The sequence below is a fragment of the Oncorhynchus masou genome, chromosome 29 (genome assembly GCF_036934945.1).
Source record: "Oncorhynchus masou masou isolate Uvic2021 chromosome 29, UVic_Omas_1.1, whole genome shotgun sequence".
In the NCBI taxonomy this organism is placed as follows: Eukaryota; Metazoa; Chordata; class Actinopteri; order Salmoniformes; family Salmonidae; genus Oncorhynchus; species Oncorhynchus masou.
The window spans coordinates 111,470-131,005 of NC_088240.1; the positions used below are offsets into that span (position 1 = coordinate 111,470).

At 38.6% G+C, this 19,536-nt stretch overlaps 1 protein-coding gene across 1 annotated transcript in view; it reads left to right on the forward strand.

Moving 5' to 3' along the window:
* The window catches only part of LOC135521325 (partitioning defective 3 homolog B-like), a 164,586-nt gene that overhangs the window by 100,980 nt on the left and 44,070 nt on the right, over positions 1–19,536 (forward strand). Inside the window, exon 10 of the mRNA XM_064947242.1 lies at positions 12,373–12,858. Within this exon, the coding sequence (XP_064803314.1) occupies positions 12,373–12,858 (486 nt within the window). The remainder of the gene's footprint in view (positions 1–12,372; positions 12,859–19,536) is intronic.

Here is a 19,536-nt window from a genome sequence, read left to right on the forward strand (position 1 = left end):
TATTCAAAAGTGAAATAAACAATAGAAATTAACAGTAAACATTACAAATACAGAAGTTTCAAAACAATAAAGACATTACAAATGTCATATTATATATATCTATACAGTGTTTTAACAATGTATAAATGGTTAAAGGACACAAAATAAAATAAATAAGCATAAATATGGGTTTTATTTACAATGGTGTGTGTTCTTCACTGGTTGCCCTTTTCTCGTGGCAACAGGTCACAAATCTTGCTGCTCTGATGGCACACTGTGGAATTTCACCCAGTAGATATGGGAGTTTATCAAAATTGGATTTGTTTTCAAATTCTTTGTGGATCTGTGTAATCTGAGGGAAATATGTCTCTCTAATATGGTCATACATTTGGGCAGGAGGTAGGAAGTGCAGCTCAGTTTCCACCTCATTTTGTGGGCAGTTTGCACATAGCCTGTCTTCTCTTCAGAGCCATGTCTGCCTACGGCGGCCTTTCTCAATAGCAAGGCTATGCTCGCTGAGTCTGTACATAGTCAAAGCTTTCCTTAATTTTGGGTCAGTCACAGTGGTCAGGTATTCTGCCGCTGTGTACTCTCTGTTTAGCGCCAAATAGCATTCTAGTTTGCTCTGTTTTTTTGTTAATACTTTCCAATGTGTCAAGTAATTATATTTTTGTTTTCTCATGATTTGGTTGGGTCTCTCTCTCTCTCTCTGTCTCTCTCTCTCTGTCTCTCTGTCTGTCTCTGTCTCTGTCTCTCTCTCTGTCTGTCTCTCTATATGTCTCTGTCTCTCTGTTTCTGTCTTTTCTCTCTTTCTTTCTCTCTCTCTCTCTCTCTGTCTCTGTCTCTCTCTGTCTCTGTCTCTCTCTGTCTCTCTCTATCTGTATATATATATATATATATATATATCTGTCTTGGTCTGCCTGTATATACTTGAGTTTTGATTTGGATAAACAGTCCTAACCTTGGAATCGTTAATGTTGATGTAATGAATTGTATCTAGGGCATGTTATTAGCGTACACATTGTAGTGTGCTAGACTACTTAACATGAGTCCCTCTTTGAAATGGCACCCTATTCTCTATATAGTGCACAACTTTTTGAGTAGGGCCCATAGGTTCCTGGTCTAAAGTAGTGCACTATGTAGGGAATAGGGTGCCATCTGAGACATACCGAGTGTCTAATGTAGTTGTCCACGTTCAGTATGTATAATACCAAGAGGGTAGCACAGTCAGCGAAGTCACAATTAAACACGTTTTTACACAGGCATATGTAGAATAATGTATTCAAGTAGTTAACGATATCTTACATATTGTCACGCCCTGGTCTAAGTATTTTGTGTTTTTCTTCATGTATTGGGTCAGGCCAGGGTGTGGCATGGAGTTTTTGTATTGTGGTGTGTTTTGTCTTGGGGCTTTGGTGTGTATGTATTTGGGATTGTAGCTAGTGGGGTTATCTAGCAAAGTCTATGGCTGTCTGGAGTGGTTCTCAATCAGAGGCAGGTGCTTATCGTTGTCTCTGATTGGGAACCATATTTAGGCAGCCATATTCTTTGGTTGTATTGTGGGTGATTTTCCTGAGTTTCTTGACGTCCTTATCATGTGTTAGTTTGCACCAGTTTAGGCTGTTTCGGTTTTCATTACATTTATTGTTTTGTAGGGTTTGTGTTTTGGATTCGTGTTACGTTTGTTTTATTAAACATGGATCACAATATACACGCTGCAGTTTGGTCCGACTCTCCTTCACCTTATGAAAACCGTGACACATATGCTGATATCTGTTAACCAGATGTCCTGATTACAAGCGACCAAAGGAAGGCTGCTTGTGTGAGACATTGTTATTGTTTTTGTAGGCCAAGTCAAATTGAATCTGGTTGGCCAAGTCAAATTGAATCTGGTTGGCCAAGTCAAATTGAATCTGGTTGGCCGAGTCAAATTGAATCTGGTTGGCCGAGTCAAATAGAATCTGGTTGGCCGAGTCAAATAGAATCTGGTTGGCTGAGTCAAATTGAATCTGGTTGGCCAAGTCAAAATTAATTTTTTGGGCCATGTCAAAATGAATCTGGTTGGCCAAGTCAAAATGAATCTGGTTGACTAAGTCAAAAATTAATTTGGTTGGCCAAGTCAAAAATTCATTTGGTTGTCCAAGTCAAATTGAATCTGGTTGGCCAAGTCAAATTGAATCTGGTTGGCCAAGTCAAATTGAATCTGGTTGGCCAAGTCAAATTGAATCTGGTTGGCCAAGTCAAATTGAATCTGGTTGGCCAAGTCAAATTGAATCTGGTTGGCCATGTCAAATTGAATCTGGTTGGCCATGTCAAATTGAATCTGGTTGGCCAAGTCAAATTGAATCTGGTTGGCCATGTCAAATTGAATCTGGTTGGCCATGTCAAATTGAATCTGGTTGGCCAAGTCAAATTGAATCTGGTTGGCCAAGTCAAATTGAATCTGGTTGGCCAAGTCAAATTGAATCTGGTTGGCCATGTCAAATTGAATCTGGTTGGCCAAGTCAAATTGAATCTGGTTGGCCGAGTCAAATTGAATCTGGTTGGCCGAGTCAAATTGAATCTGGTTGGCCAAGTCAAATTGAATCTGGTTGGCCAAGTCAAATTGAATCTGGTTGGCCAAGTCAAATTGAATCTGATAGGCAAAGTCTGGTGGTAATCTGGTGGTAATCTCATCGTATCGCTAGCTCTGGTGGTAATCTGACAGTATTGCTAGCTCTGGTGGTAATCCGGTGGTCATTTGGTTGTAATCTGGTAGTATTACTAGCTCTGGTGGTAATCTGATAGTAATCTGGTAGTGTTGCTAGTTCTGGTGGTAATCTGGTAGTATTGCTATCTCTGGTTGTAATCTGATAGTATTGCTAGCTCTGGTGGTAATCTGATAGTAATCTGGTAGTGTTGCTAGTTCTGGTGGTAATCTAGTAGTATTGCTATCTCTGGTGGTAATCTGGTAGTATTGCTAGCTCTGGTGGTAATCTGGTGGTAATCTGGTAGTGTTGCTAACTCTGGTGGTAATCTGGTAGTATTGCTAGCTCTGGTGGTAATTTGTTGGTAATCTGGTAGTGTTGCTAACTCTGGTGGTAATCTGGTAGTATTGCTAGCTCTGGTGGTAATCTGGTAGTATTGCTAGCTCTGGTGGTAATCTGGTAGTATTGCTAGCTCTGGTGGTAATTTGTTGGTAATCTGGTAGTGTTGCTAACTCTGGTGGTAATCTGGTAGTATTGCTAGCTCTGGTGGTAATCTGGTAGTATTGCTAGCTCTGGTGGTAATCTGGTAGTATTGCTAGCTCTGGTGGTAATTTGTTGGTAATCTGGTAGTGTTGCTAACTCTGGTGGTAATCTGGTAGTATTGCTAGCTCTGGTGGTAATTTGTTGGTAATCTGGTAGTGTTGCTAACTCTGGTGGTAATCTGGTAGTATTGCTAGCTCTGGTGGTAATTTGTTGGTAATCTGGTAGTGTTGTTAACTCTGGTGGTAATCTGGTAGTATTGCTTTTTCCACATTTGAATTTAAAATGGATTAATTTGAGATTCACCGATTCACACACAATACCCCACAAAATGTCCAATTGGATTTTTTTTAATACAAAATAATAAACATTTAAAAAATGAAATGTCTTTAGTCAATACGTCTTCATCCCCTTTGTTATGACAAGCCTAAATAAATGCAGGTGTACATTTGATTTGATACATTTCTTAACCAGTCACATAACATGTATGGCCTCAACCTGTGTGCAATAAAAGTGGTTTTGAATGATTATCCCATATCTGTTTCCCATACCTAGCCTAGTGGTTAGAGCGTTGGACTAGTAACCGGAAGGTTGCGAGGTCAAACCCCCAAGCTGACAAGGTACAAACCCCTGAACAGGCAGTTAACCCACTGTTCCTAGGCGTCATTGAAAATAGGAATATGTTCTTAACTGACTTGCCTGGTTAAAAAAGGTCAAATAAAATATAAATAAATACATGTAATTGTCTTTAAGGTCCCTCAGTCGAGTAGTGAATTTCAAGCATAGATTCAACAACAAAGACCAAGGAGGTTTTCCAATGCCTCTCAAAGAAGAACACCAATTGGTAGATGGGTAAAACACAGTAATAACACTGAATATCCCTTTGAGCAATATAAAGCTGTTAATTACACTTTTGATTGGGGGGAAGGAAGCCACCATGAGTTCAATGATGATGAGTTGAATGGCTGTGATAGGATAAAACTGAGGATGGATCAACAACATTCTAGTTACTCCACAATACGAACCTAAATGACAGAGTGGAAAGAAGGATGTCTGTACAGAAGAAAGAATATTCCAAAATGTGCAATAAGGCACTAAATAACTTTTTCAACTGAATACAAAGTGTTATGTTTGGGGCAAATCCAACACATCACTGAGTACCACTTCATGTTTTGAAGTTTAGTGGTGGCTGCATCATGTTATGGGTATGCTGGTCATCGGCAAGACCTATGAGTCTCTTTTCTCTCTATAAAAATAAACAGAATATAGCTATAAGCACAGTCAAAATCCTAGAGGAAAACCTGGATCAGTCTGCTTTCCAACAGACACTGGGAGACAAATTCACCTTTCAGCAGGACAATAACCTAAAACACAAGGCCAAATCTACACTGGAGTTGGTTACCAAGAAGACAGTGAATGTTCCTAAGTGGGCTAGTTACAGTTTTGACATGAAGATCTATGGAAAGATTTGAAAATGGCTGTCTAGCAATGATCAACAACCAAGTTCGCTGAAATTGAAGAGTTTATTTTATTGATATTAATATTAATAATATTTTCTGTGTCGCTCTGCAAACACTCTAGCAGACGCATATGAATGTGATGGTGTGTGGAAGGGGTGGAAGGTGAGAGAAAGAAAGAGAGAAAGACATAGTGAGAGAGAGAGATGGTGAGAGAGAGAGCCAGAGGCAGAGAGAGAGATGGTGAGAGAGAGAGACAGGTAGAGAGAGAGAGGGAGAGAGAGAGACAGAGAGAGGGATAGGGGGAGAGAGAGAGAGAGAGAGAGAGAGAGAGAGAGAGAGAGAGAAGAGAGAGAGAGAGAGAGAGGAGAGAGACTTACCCCAAAAGACTCACAGCTGTAATCGCTGCCAAATTTGATGAATACTTTATGAAGGCACTCTATGATTGAATGTTTCTGTAGAGCACCGTGGACTATAAAGAGGACTAAATGAAGCTTAGAATGTTTCTGTAGAGCACCGTGGACTATAAAGAGGACTAAATGAAGCTCACAATGTTTCTGTAGAGCACCGTGGACTATAAAGAGGACTAAATGAAGCTCAAAATGTTTCTGTAGAGCACCGTGGACTATAAAGAGGACTAAATGAAGCTCAGAATGTTTCTGTAGAGCACCGTGGACTATAAAGAGGACTAAATGAAGCTTAGAATGTTTCTGTAGAGCACTGTGGACTATAAAGAGGACTAAATGAAGCTCAAAATGTTTCTGTAGAGCACCGTGGACTATAAAGAGGACTAAATGAAGCTCAGCATGTTTCTGTAGAGCACCGTGGACTATAAAGAGGACTAAATGAAGCTCAAAATGTTTCTGTAGAGCACCGTGAACTATAAAGAGGACTAAATGAAGCTCAGCATGTTTCTGTAGAGCACCGTGGACTATAAAGAGGACTAAATTAAGCTCAGAATGTTTCTGTAGAGCACTGTGGACTATAAAGAGGACTAAATTAAGCTCAGAATGTTTCTGTAGAGCACCGTGGACTATAAAGAGGACTAAATGAAGCTCAAAATGTTTCTGTAGAGCACTGTGGACTATAAAGAGGACTAAATGAAGCTTAGAATGTTTCTGTAGAGCACCGTGGACTATAAAGAGGACGGTGATGGATTAACTAAAGCAGGGATATTAATCATATCCTCCGTGCCGCTCTACAAACACTCCAGCAGACACATATGAATGTGATGGTCTGTGGAACTGTGGACTATAAAGAGGACTAAAATGAAGCTTAGAATGTTTCTGTAGAGCAGAGAGAGATACGTGGACTATAAAGAGGACTAAATGAAGCTCAAAATGTTTCCTGCCCAATGTAGAGCACTGTGGACTATAAAGAGGACAAAAAATGAAACTCCCATAGAATGTTTCTGCCATCAGAGCACCGTGTGACTATAAAGAGGACTAAATGAAGAACAAACACCATTGTAAATCAAAAATGCTTATTTATTTTTCTGTCCTTTAACCATTTGTACATTGTTACAACATTGTATAGACATATTTAATATGACATATGTAATGTCTTTAAATGAATTTCTTAGTAATGTTTACTGTTAATTTTTGTTTAGCACTTTTGTATATTATCTACAAAGAGGACTAAATAAAGCCCCTTAGAATGTTTCTGTAGAGCAGACAGAGAGAGACAGAGAGGACTATAAAGAGGACTAAATGAAGACTCAGAATGTTTCTCAGAGCACCGTGGACTACAAAGACTCTTCTCAAAATGCTCAACATGTTTCTCAACACCCTCGCTGCTCATGTTTGTCTGTGTGTGTGTGTGTGTGTGTGTGTGTGTGTGGTGTGTGTGTGTGTGTGTGTGTGTGTGTGTGTGTGTGTGTGTGTGTGTGTGTGTGTGTGTGTGTGTGTGTGTGTGTGTGTGTGTGTGTGTGTGTGATAATGAATGCAGTGTTTGTGCTGTGTGCTGTATCAAGTCAGGATTCCACTAAATGAAGCTCAGCATGTTTACCATGTAGAGCACCGTGGACTACAAAGAGGACTAAATGAAGCTCAAAATGTTTCTGTAATCCCAGTGGGCACTTTTCGGGGCCAAACAGTGTTCAAATAAACTAAACATTTAAATATTTAAAGTATGTAGAAAAGATGAGCACCAATATATATTTTAAATTTGTGTTTTCTGGAAGTCAGGAGTTAAAGTTTGGTTGCAAATAGGTCTTCCTAATGGACTGACCCCAAGAAATGTTTCTGGTAAGGACAGCAAAGTCGTATTGGACTATAAAGAACAGGACTAAATGAAGCTGTGCGAGCAAGAGGCCTACAAATGTTTCTGTCAGGAGAGCACCCGTGGACTGGAAGGCAACACAAAAAGAGTTAAACTAAATGAAGCTCAAAATAATTTCTGTAGTAGCACCGTGACCTACAATGTGATCTGAAATAAATTATTCTTTATGACTGTACATAAACCCTGTACATATCTAGTACATATTATGTACATATCTACTTACAGCTCCTACATAACTGTACATAACACTGTACACTTCCGCCACACACGGCATATGACTGGAACAGCTGATCATAGTCGATGGCATAACGAGATAAGAGGATGTGTAAACCTCCATGGGGGAACCACACATATCTAGCGAAGCTTAGTAGTAAATAAGACGGCGGTGATGGATTAATATCTACTCTACATATCGTTAAAGCAGGGATATTAATCATATCCTCTACATATCTACTCTACATATCTACAAACACTCTGTACAGCAGTACATATCTACTGAATGTACATAACACTGTACATATCTACTCTGTACATATCTACTCTGTACATAAGATATCTACTCTAGATAACTCTAAATACTCTACAATCTACTCGAATGTGTACATATGGTACTGTACAGAGTGCAAATCTACTGTACATATCTACTGTACATAACTACTGTACATAGAGAGATACAGAGACGGTACATAGAGAGACAGAGAGCACATAATACAGAGACATATCTAGTACATAGAGACATGGCTCTCAAGAGAAGACAGGCTATGTGCTCACTGCCCACAAAATGAGGTGGAAACTGAGCTGCACTTCCTAACCTCCTGCCCAATGTATGACCATATTAGAGAGACATATCTACTGCACATATTCTGTACATATCTACTGTCAGATTACACAGATCCACAAAGAATTACATAAAATAACTACTGCACATAACTCACATATTTGATACAATCTACCCATATCTACTGTACATAACTACTGTAAATTCCACAGTGTGCCATCAGAGCAGCAAGATTTGTGACCTGTTGCCATGAGAAAAGGGCAACCAGTGAAGAACAAACACCATTGTAAATACAACTCATATTTATGCTTATTTATTTTATCTTGTGTCCTTTAACCATTTGTACATTGTTACAACATTGTAATAGACATATGACATATATATGTACTTTATATGTTGTACAAATTACTCTGTATCTGTAATATTACTGTTACATATCTACTGTTTACATATATACTGTACATATTACTGTGCAATATTTACTGTACATATCTACTGTTTATTACACTTTTGTATATTATCTACCTCACTTCCTTTGCAATGTTACCACATGTTTCCCATGCCAATAAAGCCATATCTACTGAATTTAATTGACAGATAACTACTGCAGAGAGACATATATACTGTAGACAGAGAGAGACATAGAGAGATCTACTGTACATAACAGACATATCTACTCTACATAGAGACATATGAGATATCTACTGCAGAGACATATATAGTACATATCTACTGTACATATCTACTGCACATATCTAGTACATATCTACTGTACATATCTACTGTACATAACTACTGTACATATCTACTCTACATATCTACTGTACATATCTACTCTACATATCTACTGTACATATCTAACATATCTACTGCTCATAAACACATATCCTCATCCTGCATATCACTGTACATACCCATATCTACTGTACATAACTCTCAACACTCCTCTACTGCTCAACACTACTCACATTCTCAACATCCTGTACATATCTGCTCAGTGTTTGTGCTCTACTGTACATATCTACTGTACATATCTGTGTACATATCTACTCTACATGTGTACTATGTATCTGTGTACATATCTACTGTACATGTACTGTACATATCTACTGTGTGTGTGTACATGTACTGCACATATCTACGTACATATATGTGTACATATCTACTGTACATGTCTGTGTACATATCTATACATATCTCTGTACATATCTACTGTACATATCTACTGCACATATCTACTGTGCATATGTACTGTACATATCTACTGTCATATCTACTGCACATAACTCTGTACATATCTCTTACTAGCCTCATGCAGCTCCTCTATCAAATAGACAGAAACCCATGTTCAATACTTACCATCCTGTACATATCTACTGTACATATCACACACACACACTACACACTACACATATCACACATCTACACATACACACATCACTACACACTCACACATACACTGTACATATCACACATATTTTTCTACCATTGTAATCCCAGGGTGGGCCATCTAAGTACATTTCTTTTCTACTGTACATATCTACTGTACATAACTACTGTACATATCTACTCTACATATCTACTGTACATATCTACTGTACATATCTACTGTACATATCTACTGTACATAACTACTGTACAAACAGTGTTCAAATAAACTAAACATTTAAATATTTAAAGTATGTAGAAAAGATAAAGCACCAATATATATTTTATTTTATATTTGTGTTGGGTTGTGTGGAAGTCAGGAAGTTCAATTTGGTTGCAAATAGGTCTTCCATAATGGACAATGACCCCAAGAATACTTCCAAAGTTGTGTCAAAATGGCATAAGGACAACAAAGTCAAGGTATTGGAGTGGCCATCACAAAGCCCTCTACAATATCTACTGTACTATAGAACATTCATATCTACTGTACAGAACTGAAAAAGCGTGTGCGAGCAAGGAGGCCTACAAACCTGACTCAGTTACACCAGCTCTGTCAGGAGGAATGGGCCAAAATTCACCCAAATTATTGTGCAAAGCTTGTGGAAGGCAACACAAAACGTTTGACCCAACTGTTAAACAATTTAAAGGCAATGCTACCAAATACTAATTGACTGTATGTAAACTTCTGACCCACTGCACATATCTACTGGAAATGATGAAAGAAATATGTACATATCTACTGAAAGCTGAAATAAATTATTCTTTCTACATATCTACTCTACATATCTACTGTACATATCTACTCTACATATCTACTCTACATATCTACTCTACATATCTACTGTGCATATCTACTGTACATATCTACTGTACATATCTACTCTACATATCTACTCTACATATCTACTGTACATAACTACTGTACATATCTACTCTACATATCTACTCTACATATCTACTGTACATATCTACTCTACATATCTACTCTACATATCTACTCTACATATCTACTGTACATATCTACTGTACATATCTACTGCACATATCTACTGTACATATCTACTCTGTACATAACTACTGTATCTACTGTAGATGAATGAAAAGGTGTCTTTGTGACGATGTTGATAGTTAATAACATTAACTATTTAAAACTTTAAACAACTTTAGGTTGTGTCTTTAGATTTAGAGAAAATAAACAACTATGTAAGAATTCTTTATTTTTCACTTTTCTCTCGACTTCTGAAACCCCAAACTCTGGCCTGGTCGGTTTGGTCTGCCACCCAAGCATTCCTGGAAGTCTTGTGATGTTGAGCCTCTGGGTTTAGAAACTCTGTGGTCTCACTATCACATACACACACACACACAGACACACAGACACACACACACACACACACACACACACACACACACACACACACACACACACACACACACACACACACACACACACACACACACACACACACACACACACACACACATATCCACAGAGTCAGGTTTTTAAATCCACAGAGTCACTCTGCGTTTTTAAAGTCTGGTTCAGAGTAAATTCTATAACGCTGTGACTCTGCGTTGTGAAAGATGTAAACGTCTGGTTCAGAGTAAATTCTATAACGCTGTGACTCTGCGTTGTGAATGATGTAAACGTCTGGTTCAGAGTAAATTCTATAATGCTGTGACTCTGCGTTGTGAAAGATGTAAACGTCTGGTTCAGAGTAAATTCTATAACGCTGTGACTCTGCGTTGTGAAAGATGTAAACGTCTGGTTCAGAGTAAATTCTATAACGCTGTGACTCTGCGTTGTGAAAGATGTAAACGTCTGGTTCAGAGTAAATTCTATAACGCTGTGACTCTGCGTTGTGAAAGATGTAAACGTCTGGTTCAGAGTAAATTCTATAACGCTGTGACTCTGCGTTGTGAAAGATGTAAACGTCTGGTTCAGAGTAAATTCTATAACGCTGTGACTCTGCGTTGTGAAAGATGTAAACGTCTGGTTCAGAGTAAATTCTATAACGCTGTGACTCTGCGTTGTGAAAGATGTAAACGTCTGGTTCAGAGTAAATTCTATAACGCTGTGACTCTGCGTTGTGAAAGATGTAAACGTCTGGTTCAGAGTAAATTCTATAACGCTGTGACTCTGCGTTGTGAAAGATGTAAACGTCTGGTTCAGAGTAAATTCTATAACGCTGTGACTCTGCGTTGTGAAAGATGTAAACGTCTGGTTCAGAGTAAATTCTATAACGCTGTGACTCTGCGTTGTGAAAGATGTAAACGTCTGTTCAGAGTAAATTATATAACGCTGTGACTCTGCGTTGTGAAAGATGTAAACGTCTGGTTCAGAGTAAATTCTATAACGCTGTGACTCTATGTTGTGAAAGATGTAAACGTCTGGTTCAGAGTAAATTCTATAACGCTGTGACTCTATGTTGTGAAAGATGTAAACGTCTGATTGTAAGTCACTCAGGATAAGAGTGTCCTGGTTCAGAGTAAAATGACGACAAAATGAAATGTTAAATTAAATATAGAGATGTGATGTTGTAAAAGATGTAAACGTCTTTCCACAGAACCACCTGAACTCTCTTCAGTTCTGCCCTGACCCTAGTACACAACAGTCTCTCAGCCCAGATTAAATCCTGTGACTCTGTTGAATGATTTTTCAGAGTTTTCACCAGAAATACACCGTCAGTCCTGAAATAACAACGCTGTGACTTTTGAATGGAGACTTTCCATATAATGTTTCCGTGACTCTGGTTGCTCTGTGAAAGTCTCTGGTTCAGAGTAAATTCTCCAGTCTTTAATGGAGAGTTCCACCCGCTGTGACTCTGCGTTGTGAAAGATGTAAACGGATTGAGAGTAAATTCTATAACGCTGTGACTCTGCGTTGTGAAAGATGACGTCTGGTTCAGAGTAAATTCTATAACGCTGTGACTCTGCGTTGTGAAAGGAAGCCCTGAGTGTAAGTCACTCAGGATAAGAGTGTCCTGCTAAAATCCAAAACGAAATGTAAATTAAATATAGAGATGTTGAAATGCATTGCCCTGGACCTCCCCAGGACCACCTGAACTCCAGTTCTGCCCATCCCTAGGACCAGTCTCTCCCCAGATTAAAGTTGAATGATTTTCCGTTTCCACTAGGCCCATCAGTCCTGAAATACCAGCCGTTTTGAATGGAGACTTTCCATATAATGTTTCCTCGGTTGCTCAGGCCCATCCCTCCTCTCCAGTCTTTAATGGAAGTTCCACCCAGGAGGATCCCTGGACCAGCCCCAGGGGATATCTCCCCGTCAGGCCCATCCCTGGACCAGCCCCAGGGGATAGCTCCACCAGGCCCATCCCTGGACCAGCCCCAGGGGATAGCTCCACCAGGCCCATCCCTGGACCAGCCCCAGGGGATCGCTCCACTAGGCCCATCCCTGGACCAGCCCCAGGGGATAGCTCCACCAGGCCCATCCCTGGACCAGCCCCAGGGGATCGCTCCACCAGGCCCATCCCTGGACCAGCCCCAGGGGATCGCTCCACCAGGCCCATCCCTGGACCAGCCCCAGGGGATCGCTCCACCAGGCCCATCCCTGGACCAGCCCCAGGGGATCGCTCCACCAGGCCCATCCCTGGACCAGCCCCAGGGGATCGCTCCACTAGGCCCATCCCTGGACCACAGCTGGCCCAGTTTCAGTACCACCACACCAAGACCTCCAAGAGCATGGACCTGGGTAAGACATAGACTTAATACTCTGGTTCACACTTCTCCCATCTCGTAAAGTCCTCGAACTCAACTGTGCATCTGGAAGCCAGTTCTACTGCTTTTTATTCTCCATATCCCCCTGGTATACAGTATATCATTCTCCATATCCCCCTGGTATACAGTGCATCTTTCTCCATATCCCCTGGTATATACAGTACATCTTTCTCCATATCCCCCTGGTATACAGTATATCATTCTCCATATCCCCCTGGTATATCCCCCTGGTATTCAGTATATCTTTCTCCATATCCCCCTGGTATTCAGTATATCTTTCTCCATATTCCCCTGGTATACAGTATATCTTTCTCCATATCCCCTGGTATACAATATATCCGTATTCCCCTGGTATTCAGTACATCTTTCTCCATATCCCCCTGGTATATCCCCCTGGTATTCAGTATATCTTTCTCCATATCCCCCTGGTATACAGTATATCTTTCTCCATATCCCCCTGGTATACAGTACATCTTTCTCCATATCCCCCTGGTATACAGTATACATATATCTTTCTCCATATCCCCCTGGTATATCCCCTGGTATTCAGTATATCTTTCTCCATATCCCCTGGTATATTCCCCTGGTATACAGTATATCATTCTCCATATCCCCCTGGTATACAATATATCTTTCTCCATATCCCCTTGTATACAATATATCTTTCCTCCTGGTATATATCCCTGGTATACAATATATCTTTCTCCATATCCCCCTGGTATATTCCCCTGGTATACATTATATCTTTCTCCATATCCCCCTGGTATACAATATATCTTTCTCCATATCCCCCTGGTATATCCCCCTGGTATACAGTATATCATTCTCCATATCCCCCAGTATATCTTTCTCCATATCCCCCTGGTATATTCCCCTGGTATACAATATATCTTTCTCCATATCCCCCTGGTATATTCCCCTGGTATACAGTACATATTTCTCCATATCCCCCTGGTATATCCCCCTGGTATACAGTATATCATTCTCCATATCCCCCTGGTATTCTGGTAGTATATCTTTCTCCATATCCCCCTGGTATATCCCCTGGTATACAGTATATCATTCTCCATATCCCCCTGGTATATCCCCCTGGTATACAGTATATCATTCTCCATATCCCCTGGTATACAATATATCTTTCTCCATATCCCCCTGGTATATTCCCTGGTATACAGTACATATTTCTCCATATCCCCCTGGTATATCCCCCTGGTATACAGTATATCATTCTATATCTTTCAATATATCCATATCCCCCTGGTATATCTTTCTCTATATCCCCTGGTATATACCCCTGGTATTCAGTATATCATTCTCCATATCCCCCTGGTATATCCCCCTGGTATACAGTATATCATTCTCCATATCCCCCTGGTATACAATATATCTTTCTCCATATCCCCTGGTATACAGTATATCTTTCTCTATATCCCCCTGGTATATACCCCTGGTATTCAGTATATCTTTCTCCATATCCCCTGGTATATCCCCCTGGTATACAGTATATCATTCTCCATATCCCCTGGTATACAATATATCTGTCTCCGTTTCCCCTGGTATATCCCCCCAGTATATCTCCTGTATCCCCTGGTATATCCCCCTGGTATACAGTATATCTTTCTCCGTATCCCCCTGGTATTCAGTATATCTGTCTCTGTATCCCCCTGGTATATCCCCCTGGTATTCAGTATATCTGTCTCCGTATCCCCCTGGTATATACCCCTGGTATTCAGAACAACTTTCTCCCATCCCACATAGTACATCTCCCTCAACATCACTCTCTGCTGGTGTTTTTACAGTGTTTTAATGGGCTGCCAGTTGGGAAACTCTGTCTAACATAGTTTAGCTAAATACTCTACAAAGAGATGGTGTCTCCCTAAATACAACGAGATGTGGGAGGCTGTTGGCAGCAGCAGGAGAGGGGGAACAACGGTGTCCCCCGTCTCTTTGTGCAGCATTTAGCTAAACCATGTTCGGCAGAGTTTCCCAACTGGCAGCCCATTAAAACACTGTAAAAAACACCAGCCAATCAGCTCAAAGAGATTTTCATTTTGGGAATCTCTTCTAAAGTATTCATGATTCATGTGATTATACAGATACAGATACATATACAGATACAGGTACAGGTACAGATACAGGTACATATACAGGTACAGATACAGGTACATATACATATACAGGTACAGATACATATACAGATACAGGTACATATACATATACATATACAGGTACATATACAGATACATATACAGGTACAGGTACATATACAGATACAGGTACATATACAGATACAGGTACATATACAGATACAGGTACATATACATATACAGATACAGGTACATATACAGATACAGGTACAGGTACAGGTACAGATACAGATACAGATACAGATACATATACAGGTACATACAGGTACATATACAGGTACAGATACAGATACAGGTACAGATACAGGTACAGGTACATATACAGATACAGGTACAGATACAGGTACAGATACAGGTACAGGTACATATACATATACAGGTACATATACAGGTACATATACAGGTACATATACAGGTACAGATATACAGGTACATATACATACAGGTACATATACAGATACAGATACAGGTACAGATACAGATACAGATACATACAGATACAGATACAGATACAGGTACATACATATACAGATACAGATACAGGTACAGCTACAGATACATATACAGGTACAGATACAGGTACATATACATGTACAGATACAGGTACATATACAGATACATATACAGGTACAGGTACATATACATATACAGGTACATATACAGGTACAGATACAGGTACAGGTACATATACATATACAGGTACATATACAGATACAGGTACAGGTACATATACATATACAGGTACATATACATATACAGGTACATATACAGATACATATACAGGTACAGGTACATATACATATACAGGTACATATACAGGTACAGATACAGGTACATATACAGATACAGGTACAGATACATATACAGGTACAGGTACATATACAGGTACAGGTACATATACATATACAGGTACATATACAGATACAGGTACATATACAGATACATATACAGGTACAGGTACATATACAGATACAGATACAGGTACAGATACAGATACAGATACAGGTACAGATACAGATACATATACAGGTACAGGTACATATACAGATACAGGTACATATACATGTACAGATACAGGTACAGGTACATATACAGATACATATACAGGTACACATATACATATACAGGTACATATACAGGTACAGATACAGGTACAGGTACATATACATATACAGGTACATATACAGGTACATATACAGGTACAGTACATATACATATACAGGTACATATACATATACAGGTACATATACAGATACAGATACAGGTACAGGTACATATACATATACAGGTACATATACAGGTACAGATACAGGTACATATACAGATACAGGTACAGATACATATACATATACAGGTACATATACAGATACAGGTACATATACAGATACATATACAGGTACAGGTACATATACATATACAGGTACATATACAGGTACAGATACAGGTACATATACATATACAGATACAGGTACATATACAGATACAGGTACAGATACAGATACAGGTACATATACAGATACAGATACAGATACATATACAGGTACAGATACAGGTACATATACAGATACATATACAGGTACAGATACATATACATATACAGATACAGGTACATATACATATACAGGTACATATACAGGTACAGATACAGGTACATATACAGATACAGATACAGATACAGGTACAGGTACATATACAGGTACATATACAGGTACAGATACAGGTACAGATACAGATACAGATACAGGTACAGATACATATACAGATACATATACAGGTACAGATACAGGTACAGGTACAGGTGCATATACAGATACAGATACAGGTACATATACAGATACAGATACATATACAGGTACAGATACAGGTACAGATACATATACAGGTACAGGTACATATACAGGTACATATACAGGTACAGGTACATATACATATACAGGTACATATACAGATACATATACAGGTACAGGTACATATACATATACAGGTACATATACAGGTACAGATACATGTACAGATACATATACAGATACAGGTACAGATACATATACAGATACATATACAGATACAGATACAGGTACATATACAGATACATATACAGGTACAGATACAGGTACAGGTACAGGTGCATATACAGATACAGATACAGGTACATATACAGATACAGGTACAGATACAGATACAGGTACAGGTACAGATACAGATACAGGTACAGATACAGATACAGATACAGGTACATATACAGATACATATACAGGTACAGATACAGGTACAGGTACAGGTGCATATACAGATACAGATACAGGTACATATACAGATACAGATACAGATACATATACAGATACAGATACAGGTACAGGTACAGGTGCATATACAGATACAGATACAGGTACATATACAGATACAGATACAGATACATATACAGATACAGATACAGGTACAGGTACAGATACAGATACAGATACAGGTACATATACAGATACATATACAGGTACAGATACAGGTACAGGTACAGGTGCATATACAGATACAGATACAGGTACATATACAGATACAGATACAGATACATATACAGATACAGATACAGGTACATATACAGCTACATATACAGATACAGGTACAGGTACAGGTACATATACAGGTACATATACAGATACAGATACAGGTACAGGTACAGCTACAGATACATGTACAGGTACATACAGATACATGTACATATACAGATACAGGTACAGGTACAGATACAGGTACAGGTACAGATACATGTACAGATACAGATACAGATACATATACAGGTAAATATACAGGTACATATACAGATACATATACAGATACAGTACATATACAGATACAGGTACAGATACAGATACAGGTACATATACAGATACAGATACAGATACAGGTACAGCTACAGATACATGTACAGGTACAGATACAGATACAGATACAGGTACAGGTACAGATACAGGTACATATACATGTACAGATACAGATACAGATACAGATACAGGTACAGGTAAATATACAGGTACATATACAGATACATATACAGATACAGGTACATATACAGATACAGGTACAGGTACAGATACAGATACATGTACAGATACAGGTACATATACAGATACAGATACAGGTACAGGTACATATACAGGTACAGGTACATATACAGATACATATACAGGTACATATACAGGTACATATACAGATACAGATACAGGTACAGGTACATATACAGGTACAGGTACATATACAGATACAGATACAGGTACATATACAGATACAGGTACAGATACATATACAGATACAGGTACAGATACAGATACAGATACAGATACAGGTACAGATACAGATACAGGTACAGGTAAATATACAGGTACATATACAGGTACATATACATATACAGATACAGGTACATATACAGATACAGATACAGGTACATATACAGATACAGGTACAGATACATATACAGATACAGGTACAGATACAGATACAGATACAGATACAGGTACAGGTACATATACATATACAGATACAGGTACATATACAGATACAGGTACAGATACAGGTACATATACAGATACAGGTACAGATACATATACAGATACAGATAGTAATACATATACAGATAGACAGCAAGGTTTAATTATTCCCCACGTTATGAAGAGGGATATGTGGTCATATACATGTAAGACATTATAGTAATGATCAGCTAGGTTAGTTAATGATCAGCTAGGTTAGTTAAAGACAGTATAGTATTATCAGCTTGGTTAGTTAATGATCAGCTAGGTTAGTTAAAGACAGTATAGTAATGATCAGCTAGGTTAGTTAGACAATATAGTAATGATCAGCTAGGTTAGTTAGACAGTATAATAATGATCAGCTAGGTTAGTTAAAGACAGTATAGTAATTATCAGCTTGGTTAGTTAATGATCAGCTAGGTTAGTTAAAGACAGTATAGTAATTATCAGCTAGGTTAGTTAGACAATATAGTAATTATCAGCTAGGTTAATTAGACAATATTAATGATCAGCTAGGTTAGTTAGACAGTATAGTAATGATCAGCTAGGTTAGTTAATGTAATTATCAGCTAGGTTAGTTAGACAATATAGTAATGATCAGCTAGGTTAGTTAGACAGTATATTAATGATCAGCTAGGTTAGTTAGACAATATAGTAATGATCAGCTAGGTTAGTTAATGATCAGCTAGGTTAGTTATGACAATATAGTAATGATGAGCTAGGTTAGTTAATGATCAGCTAGGTTAGTTAAAAACAGTATAGTAATGATCAGCTGTGTTAGTTAATGATCAGGTAGGTTAGTTAATGATCAGCTAGGTTAGTTAGACAGTATATTAATGATCAGCTAGGTTAGTTAGTTAATGATAGTAGGTTAGTTAAAGACAGGTATAGTTATGACAATATAGTTAATGATCAGGTAGGTTAGTTAATGATCAGCTAGGATAGTTAAAGACAGTATAGTAATGATCAGCTAGGTTAGTTAGACAA